Source organism: Mus caroli, unplaced genomic scaffold (genome assembly GCF_978045245.1).
Source record: "Mus caroli unplaced genomic scaffold, Mus_caroli_1 scaffold_9, whole genome shotgun sequence".
Taxonomy (NCBI): domain Eukaryota; kingdom Metazoa; phylum Chordata; class Mammalia; order Rodentia; family Muridae; genus Mus; species Mus caroli.
In genome coordinates, this window is record NW_028227264.1 from 77,795,188 (window position 1) to 77,805,490 (window position 10,303).

The 10,303-nt window shown below is 42.0% G+C and overlaps 1 protein-coding gene across 1 annotated transcript in view; it reads left to right on the forward strand.

Moving 5' to 3' along the window:
- Positions 1-2,473, forward strand: part of LOC110287993 (vomeronasal type-2 receptor 116-like) — a 43,219-nt gene extending 40,746 nt beyond the window's left edge. The window contains exon 6 of the mRNA XM_085843372.1: positions 1,397-2,473. Within this exon, the coding sequence (XP_085699498.1) occupies positions 1,397-2,319 (923 nt within the window). The 3' untranslated portion in view covers positions 2,320-2,473. The remainder of the gene's footprint in view (positions 1-1,396) is intronic.
- The last annotated feature ends 7,830 nt before the right edge of the window (positions 2,474-10,303 follow it).

A 10,303-nucleotide genomic window follows, 5' to 3' on the forward strand; every position in this document is an offset into this window, starting at 1 on the left:
AAGGGTGTTCTTTCCCTGATTTCTTTCTCATCCTCTTTATCCTTTGTGTAGAGAAAGGCCACTGAGGTAACCCAATCACAAAAGAACACACATGCTATACACTCATTGATAAGCAGATATTAGACCAGAAACTTACAATACACAAGTTAAAATTTGCAAAACACATGAAACTGAAGAAAAAGGAAGACCAAAGTGTGGATACTTCGTTCTTTCTTAGAATGGGGAACAAAATACCTATGAAAGGAGTTACAGAGACAAAGATGGGAGCTCAGACAGAAGGAAGGACCATCCAGAGAATGCCCCACCTGGGAATCCATCCCATAATCAGCCACCAAACCCAGACATTATTGCATATTCCAAAAAGATTTTGCTGACAGGACCCTGATATAGCACTCTTTTCTGAGGCTATGCCAGTGCCTGACAAATACAGAAGTGTATGCTCACAATCACCTATTGGATAGAACACAGGGCCCCTAATGAAGGAACTAGAGAAAGTACCCAAGGAGCTAAAGGGGTCTGCAACCCCATAGGAAGAATAACAATATGAACTAACCAGTACTCCCCAGAATTGTGTCTCTAATTGGATATGTAGCAGAGGATGGCCCAGTTGGCCATCGATGGGAGGAGAGGCCCTTGGTCTTGTGAAGATCGTGTGCCCCAGTACAGTTGTATGCTAGGGACAGAAAGTGGGAGTCGGTGGGTTGGAGAGCAGGGCAGGGGGAGGATATAGGGGATTTTGGGGATAGCATTTGAAAGAAAAATGAAGAAAATATCTAATAAAAATAAAAGTTAAAAAATAAGAACAGTTCAATATACAGTAAAATAAATGGGCTTTAGTAATATGGTTTTCTGCATATTTTCATTGTCTGTTTGATACAACCAATATTATTGAATAAAAGAAAACCAACATTAAAAATGTTTTCAAGGACTGGATTGTAGGCCAGCCTCTTGCCCACATCATGTTTAGTGATTGCTGTGGGCTGGACAGCCACAATGCACTGTTGTGATTTTTGAGGTGGTGACCATGAGCTACTTAACAAATCAGGTTGAGAGACAGGGCAGGCTAAATCACACCCCAGTGTATTCAGACTGAGTTCTTACCTCCTTATCATATCTTCAGTTCCTTCAGTGTTTGCTCAGTGATATATTCATAATGGGTAATGTGAAAAACACCCATATCTCCAGAAGGGGCATTTCCTCAGGTTTTTTTTTTTTTTTTGAAAGGAGTGTAAACCTTAACTTGTAGGATTATTCACTTTAGAATACATGTTTCTCTATACAAAAAGTGACAATGGAACATGGTTGTAATAACAATGCAATGAGTTTGAACTCTAAAATATATTAGGTTAAAGGGAAAACTTGACCATGGATTCATAACCAACTTCATTTCTACCAGGTTTGGATCAGTGTGTGCACTGTCCAGAAACTCATTATGCGAATGGAGAGAAGAGATACTGCCTGAAGAAAAGAGTAACATTTCTGTCCTATGATGATCCCCTGGGGAAGGGAATCACACTTCTGTCCATTGGATTCTCAACACTCACAGCTCTTGTTATTTGGGTATTTGTAGACCACAGAGGCACTCCAATTATAAAGGCCAATAATAGATCTCTCAGTTATATCCTGCTCATCACTCTCACCCTCTGTTTCCTCTGTCCATTGCTCTTCATTGGCCTTCCAAATACAGCAACGTGTATAATGCAACAGTACATGTTTGGACTTCTGTTCACTGTGGCCCTATCCACTGTGTTGGCCAAAACCATCACTGTAGTTATGGCCTTCAAGATTACTGCTCCAGGAAGAAAGATAAGATGGTTGCTGACATCACAGGTCCCTAAATTTGTCATTCCAGTTTGCACCCTGATACAAGTACTTCTCTCTGGTATATGGCTGGGAACATCTCCTCCATTTATTGACAAGGATTATCACTCTGAACATGGACACATCATCATTCTTTGCAGCAAGGGCTCACATATTTACTTCTACTGCACTCTGGCTTACCTGGGAGTCATGGCCTTTGGGAGTTACCTCTTGGCTTTCTTGTCCAGGAGACTGCCTGACAGATTTAATGAATCTAAGTCCCTGGCTTTCAGCATGCTTGTGTTCTGCAGTGTATGGGTCATGTTTCTCCCTGTCTACCACAGCACCTCTGGGAAGGTCATGGTGGCTATGGAAATGTTCTCTACCTTGGCTTCCAGTGCAAGCATTCTTATCATAGTCTTTGCTCCTAAGTGCTACATTGTTTTGTTTAGGCCAGGGGTGAATACACTTACTCACGACAGGGATAAAATACACCACAGGAGCAAAACTTTACTTTAAAATATAGTTCACATGATTCTTCAACTAAATTGAATTTTCTAGATATCAACCATTTTGCCTGTCAAATGTAAAGTTATGCAATGTTCTTCGTTTTTTTCTTCCTTTGTTTTATTTATTAGATACTTTTTATAAACATTTCAAATGCTATCCCGAAAGTTCCCTATACCTCCCTCCCCCGCCGTCCTGCTCCCCTACCGGCCTATTCCTGCTTCTTGGCCCTGGCATTCCCCTGTACTGGGGCATATAAAGTTTTCATTATCAAGGGGATTCTCTTCCCAGCGATGGCCAACAAGGCCATCGTCTGCTACATATGCAGCTAGAGATACAAGCTCTGGGGGTACTGGATAGTTCATATTGTTATTCCACCTATAGGGTTGCAGACACCTTTAGCTCCTTGGGTGCTTTCTCTAGCTTCTCCATTGGTGGCCCTGTGTTCCATCTTATAAATGACTGTGAGAATCCACTTCTGTATTTGCCAAGCACTGGCATAGCCTCATAAGAGACAGCTATAACAGGGTCCCTTCAGCAAAATCTTTGTGGCATATGCAATAGTGTCTGGGTTTGGTAACTGATTATGGGATGGATCCCAGGGTGGGGTAGTCTCTGGATAGTCCATCCTTTCATCATAGCTCCAAACTTTGTCTCTGTAACTCCTTTCATGGTTATTTTGTTCCCTATTCTAAGGAGGGATGAAGTGTCCACAGATTCGTCTTCCCTCCTCTTGATTTTCTTGTGTTTTGCGAATTGTATCTTGTGTGTTCTATGTGTCTGGGATAATATCCACTTATCAGTGAGTGCATATCTAATGACTTCTTTTGTGATTGGGTTACCTCAATGCAATTCCATACTGCTGTTTATCACCAAGGAAGTCAGGAATGGAACTCAAACAGGTCAGGAAGCAGGAGCTGATGCAGAGGCCATAGAGTGATGTTCTTTACTGGATTGCTTCCCCTGGCTTGCTCAGCTTGCTCTCTTATAGAACCAAGACTATAAGCCCAAAGATGGTCCCACACACAAGGGGCCTTTCCTCCTAGATCACTAATTGAGAAAATGCCTTACAGTTGCATCGAATAGAGGCATTTCCTCAACTGAAGCTCCTTTCTCTCTGATGACTCCAGCTGTGTCAGGTTGACACAAAACTAGCCAGTACAATTGACCCCTTGTCAACTTGACACACAAACACATTACTAGAAAGCCTCAACCCTTATATTCTTATTCATCCCCAAGGTCTAAATAACTTTAAATGTCCCACAGTCTTTACATGTTCTTAAATTTTCAATCTCTTTAAAATATTCATCTCTTTTAAAATCCAAAGTCTTTTTACAATTAAAAGTCTCTTAACTGTGGGCTCCACTAAAATAGTTTCTTCCTTCAAGAGAGAAAATATCAGGGCACAGTCACAATCAAAAGCAAAAATCAATCTCCAACCACCCAATGTCTGGGAACCAACTCACGAACTTCTGGACTCCTCCAAGGGCTTGGGTCACTTTTCTAGGCTCCAGATGCCTGTACTCCACTGCTACTGTTCTTGGTGGTCATCTCACGGTACTGGCATCTCCAAAACACCGCATGACCCCTTCAGTCCTAGACCATCAATTGCAACTGAAGCTGCACCCTCATCAATGGCCTTCCATGGCCTCTCACAGTGCCGAGCTTCAGCTGCTCTGAGTGCCCTCTTCATGCCTTCAAAACCAGTACCACCTGGGTATTCCTTACACATTACCAAATCCCACTGCAGCAGGAGTACAACCTTGGCTATCTTTGGAACACAGCCTCTTTGTACTTTGAGAAAACACTTCCCAGAAGGTGTCACCTCAATGATGCTGGTCTCTTCTTAATCACCACTAGTTTCTTAGCTCCAGCTAACCAGCATCAATAGTCCCAGTCATGCAAAGGTTTTACTTTAGTAGTTCTGGTATCTTGTTAACCACAGCTGATTCTTCAGCCCCAGCTAACCAGAACCACAGAATCTTCCCAATCCAAAATATCAGTGGCCCTTAAAGACTAATTTTCCCTCTGAAATTTCAAAGCTGGCCTCCATTTTTCTGCACTGTTCTCAACTTTATCTTCCAAGCTCCTAACAACGTCTGACAAAGCTCTTAACAACGAATGGAACTTCAAGCCCAAAGTTCCAAAGTCCTTCCACATTCCTCCCAAAAACATGCTCAGGTTGTCACAGGAATACCCTACCTCTGGTACCAATTTGTCTTAGTCAGGGTTTCTATTCCTGCACAAACATCATGACCAAGAAGCAAGTTGGGGAGGAAAGGGTTTATTCAGCTTACAATTCCATACTGCTATTTATCACTAAGTAAGTCAGGACTGGAACTCAAACAGGTCAGGAAGCAGGAGCTGATGCAGAAGCCATAGAGGGATATTCTTTACTGGCTTGCTTCCCCAAGCTTGCTCAGCCTGCTCTCTTATAGAACCAAGACTACCAGCCCAAAGATGGTCCCAACCACAAGGTGCCTTCCCCCTAGATCACTAATTGAGAAAATGCCTTACAGTTGTATCTCATAGAGGCATGTCCTCAACTGAAGCTCCTTTCTCTTTGATAAATCCAGCTGTGTCAGGTTGACACAAAACTAGTCAGTACACAGGATCTTCTGGCAATCTTCAAATTTTCTGAGGAAGCCAAGACTGACTTCCAGAGTGGATGTACAAGCTTGCAATCCCACAAGCAGTAGTGGAGTGTTCCTCCTTGTCCACATCCATGCCAGCATCTGATGTCAACTGAATTTTTGATCTTAGCCATTCTGACTGGTGTGAGGTAGAATCTCAAGGTTGTTTTGATTTGCATTTCCCTGATGATTAAGAATGTTGAACATTTTTTCAGATGCTTCTCAGCCTTTTGGTATTCCTCAATTGAGAATTCTTTCTTTAGGTCTGCACCCCATTTTTAATGGGGTTATTTAAATTTCTGGAGTCCAGCTTCTTGAGCTCTTTGTATAAATAGGATATTAGTCCCCTATCAGTTTTAGGTTTGGTAAAAATCCTTTCCCAATCTGTTGGTGGTCATTTTGTCTTATTGACAGTGTCTTTTGCCTTACACAAGCTTTGCAATTTTATGAGGTTCCACTTGTCAATTCTTGATCTTACAGCACAAGCCATTGCTGTTCGGTTTAGGAATTTTTCCTCTGTGCCCATATTCGAGGCTTTTCCCCACTTTCTCCTCTGTTAATTTCATGTCTCTGGTCTTATGTAGAGGTTTTTGATCCACTTAGATTTGAGCTTTGTAGAAGGAGAAAACAATAGATCAATTAATATTCTTCTACAACCACCAGTTGTGCCAGCACCATTTGTGGAAATGCTGTCTTTTTTCCACTGGATGGTTTTAGCTCCCTTGTCAAAGATCGAGTGACCATAGGTATGTGGATTCATTTCTGGCTCTTCAATTCTATTCCATTGATGTACCTGTCTGTCATTGTACCAGTACCATGTAGTTTTTGTCACAATTGCTCTGTAGTACACCTTAATGTCAGGCATGGTGATTCCAAACAGAGGTTCTTTTATTGTTGAGAATATTTTTTGCTATTCTAGGTTTTTTTATTTTTCCAGATGAATTTGCAAATTGCCCTTTCTATCTCAGGGATGAATTGAGTTGAAATTTTGATGGGGATTGCATTGAATCTGTAGATTGCTTCCAGAGGGATAGCCTTTTTTTACTGTATTAATCCTGCCAATCCATGAGCATGTGAGTTCTTTCCATCTTCTGAGATCTTCTTTGATTTCTTTCTTCAGAGACTTGAAGTTCTTATTATACAGATCTTTCACTTCCTTAGTTAGAGTCACACCAAGGTATTTTATATTATTTGTGACTATTGTGAAGGGTGTTGTTTCCCTAATTTCTTTCTCAGTCCATTTATCATTTGCATAGAGAAAGGCCATTGATTTATTTGAGTTAAATTTATATCCAGATACTACACTGATGCTGTTTTCAGATTTAGGAATTCTCTGATGGAATTTTTAGGGTCACTTATATATACTATCCTATCATCTGCAAATAGTCATATTTTGATTTCCTCCTTTCCAATTTGTATCACCTTGATGTCCTTTTGTTGTCAAATTGCCCTAGCTAGAACTTTAAGTACTATATTGAATAGGTAGGGAGAAAGTGGGCAGCCTTGTCTAGTACCTGATTTTAGTGGGATTGCTTTGAGTTTCTCTCCATTTAGTTTGATGTTGGCTACTGGTTTGCTGTAGATTGCTTTTATTATGTTTAGGTATGGACCTTGAATTCCTGATCTTTCCAAAACTTTTATCATGAATGGGTGTTGAATTTTGTCAAATGCTTTCTCAGCATCTAAGGAGATGATCATGTGGTTTTTCTCTTTGAGTTTGTTTATATAAAGGATTTCATTGATGCGTTTCCATATATTAAACCATCCCTTCATCCTTGAGATGAAGCCGACTTGTTCAAGATGGATGATCGTTTTGATGTGTTCTTGGATTCAATTTTCAAAGATTTTATTGAGTATTTTTGCATCGATATTCATAAATGAAATTGGTCTGAAGTTCTTTCTTTGTTGGATCTTTGTGTGGTTTAAGTATCAGAGTAATTGTGGCTTCATAGAATGAATTGAATAGAGTACCTTCTGTTTCTATTTTGTGGAATAGTTTAAGAAGAGTTGGAATTAGGTCTTCTTTGAAGGTCTGATAGAACTCTGCACTAAACCCATCTGGTCCTGGGCTTTTTTTTTGGTTGGGAGACTATTTCTGACTGCTTCTATTAATTTAGGGGAAATGTAACTGTTTAGTGTAACCTCCCCCAGCCTGAAACAGGCTGGTTCAGATTCTGTTGCCACTGAGAATTAGACAACCTGGGGTGGAGCCTTCCTGCCTAGAAGGTTCTATTGTTCAGTCAGTGCTGCTGTTCTCCTTCAAGACATTGCTACCTGCTGAGAGGCCCTGAGATATTCTGGAGACTATGTCCTATCCTGCTTGTTGTCACCTGCAACTGGTTCCAGGCATCAAGAATGGATTGGTGGGGATGGGCGTCCCCCGCGTTTATAAGCAAAGATTGCTATTAAATATTTGAGCCTTGATCAGGAACCTTGATTTGGCACCCATTATTTCTCTCTTCCACCTAGTTTCTGTCTTTCAGCCCCCGTCTGCCACCCAGGTGTACACGGTCCATGTGAGCTGTGGACCAGCTAGCAACAGTTTAGATCATTAATCGGATCCTGATTTAACTTTGGTACCTGGTATTTGTCTAGGAAGTTGTCTATTTCATGCAGGTTTTCTAGTTTTGTTGAATATAGCCTTTTGTAGTAGGATCTGATGATGTTTTGGATTTCCTCAGGTTCTGTTGTTATGTCTCCTTTTTCATTATGATTTTGTTAATTAGGATACTGTCCCTGTGCCCTCTTGTTAGTCTGGCTAAGGGTGTATCTATATTGTTGATTTTCTCAAAGAACCAGCTCCTGGTTTGGTTGATTGGTTGAATAGTTCTTTTTGTTTCCACTTGGTTTCAGCCCTGTGTTTGATTATTTCCTGCTGTCTACTCCTCTTGGGTGGATTTGCTTCCTTTACATCTAGATCTTCTAGGTGTACTGTCACACTGCTAGTGTATGCTCTCTCTAGTTTCTTTTTCGAGGCACTCAGGGCTATGAGTTTTCCTCTTAGAACTGCCTTCATTATGTCCCATAATTTTGGTTATGTTGTAGCTTCATTTTCATGAAACTCTAAAAAGTCTTTAATTTCTTTCTTTATTTCATCCTTTACCAAGGAATCATTTAGTAGAACGTTGTTCAGTTTCCACATGAATATTGGCTTTCTTTTTTTTTTTTTTTTTTTTTTTGGTTTTTTGAGACAGGGTTTTTCTGTGTAGCCCTGGCTGTCCTGGAACTCACTTTGTAGACCAGGCTGGCCTCGAACTCAGAAATCGGCCTGCCTCTGCCTCCCAAGTGCTGGTATTAAAGGTGTGTGCCACCACACCGGACAGCTTTCTATTATTTATGTTGTTATTGAAGATCAGCATTAGCCCATGGTGATCAGATAGGATGCATGGGATAACTTCAAAATTTTTTTATCTGTTAATGCCTGTTTTGTGACCAATTATATGTTCAATTTTGAAGGAGGTGCCATGTGGCACCAAGAACAAGGTGTATCCTTTTGTTTTAGGATAAAATGTTCTGTAGATATCTTTTAAATCCATTTGTTTCATTACTTCTGTTAGTGTCCATGTGTCTCTGTTTAGTTTCTGTTTTCAGGATCTGTCCATTGATGAAAGTGGGGTGTTGGGGATCAGCACCGGGCTAGCTAGAGCGCAGGGTTGCCTGACACCCGCCAGCTACCCACGACCCCGCCACAGGATTTTGGGACTGCTGGTGAGTGGAACACAGCTTCTGCTCCAGTCCAATCACGCGGGACCTGAGACTGCTCTGGTTGGGGAGAGAGAAATCCGGCCTACATAGGGCCACAAGCCTCTTCCGGTCAGAAAAGCACCGGGGCAGCTAGGGCGCAGGGTCAGCTGACACTCGCCAGCTACCCACAACACCCGCCACAGGATCTTAAGACTTCTAGTGAGTGGAACACAGCTTCTGCTCCAATCCAATTGCGCGCGGGACCTGAGACTGCATTAGTTAGGGAAGCAGAAACTGGCCTGAGTAGGGCCACAGGCCTCATCCTGCCGGATCAGCACAGGGGTAGCTTGAGCGCAGGGTCGCCTGACACCCGCCAGCTACCCACGACTCCCGCCACAGGATTTTGAGACTGCTGGTGAGTGGAACACAGCTTCTGCTCCAGTCCAATCACGCGGGACCTGAGACTGCTTTGGTTGGGGAGGCAGAAATCCGGCCTACGTAGGGCCACAAGCCTCTTCCGGTCAGAAAAGCACTGGGGTAGCTAGGGCGCAGGGTCGGCTGACACTCGCCAGCTACCCACAACACCCGCCACAGGATCTTAAGACTTCTGGTGAGTGGAACACAGCTTCTGCTCCAATCCAATTGCGAGCGGGACCAGAGACTGCATTAGTTAGGGAAGCAGAAAACCGGCCTGAGTAGGACCACAGGCCTCTTCCGGCTGGACCAGCACCGGGGTACCGCCAGCTACACACCACCCCCGCCACAGGATTTTGAGACTGCTGGTGAGTGGAACATAGCTTCTGCTCCAATCTTTAAACAGTGACAACGATAACAACTAACCCCAGAGATTACCAGATGGCGAAAGGTAAACGTAATAATCTTACTAACAGAAACCAAGACCACTCACCATCATCAGAAACCAGCACCCCCACTTCGCCCAGTCCAGGGCACCCCAACACACCGGAAAAGCTAGACACGGATCTAAAAGCATATCTCATGATGATGGTAGAGGACATCAAGAAGGACTTTAATAACTCACTTAAAGAATTACAGGAGAACATGGCTAAAGAGTTACAAGTCCTTAAAGAAAAACAGGATAACACAATCAAACAGGTAGAAGTCCTTAAAGAAAAACAGGATAACACAATCAAACAGGTAGAAGTCCTTAAAGAAAAACAGGAAAACACATCCAAACAGATGATGGAATTGAACAAAACCATACTAGACCTAAAAAGGGAAGTAGACACAATAAAAAAAACCCAAAATGAGGCAACATGGGAGATAGAAACCCTAGGAAAGAAATCTGGAACCATAGATACCAGCATCAGCAACAGAATACAAGAGATGGAAGAGAGAATCTCAGGTGCAGAAGATTCCATAGAGAACATCGGCACAACAATCAAGGAAAATGTAAAATGCAAAAAGATCCTAACTCAAAACATCCAAGAAATACAGGACACAATGAGAAGACCAAACCTACGGATAATAGGAGTGGATGAGAATGAAGATTTTCAACTCAAAGGACCAGCAAACATCTTCAACAAAATTATAGAAGAAAACTTCCCAAATCTAAAGAAAGAGATGCCCATGAACATACAAGAAGCCTACAGAACTCCAAATAGACTGGACCAGAAAAGAAATACCTCCCGACACATAATAATCAGAACAACAAATGCTCT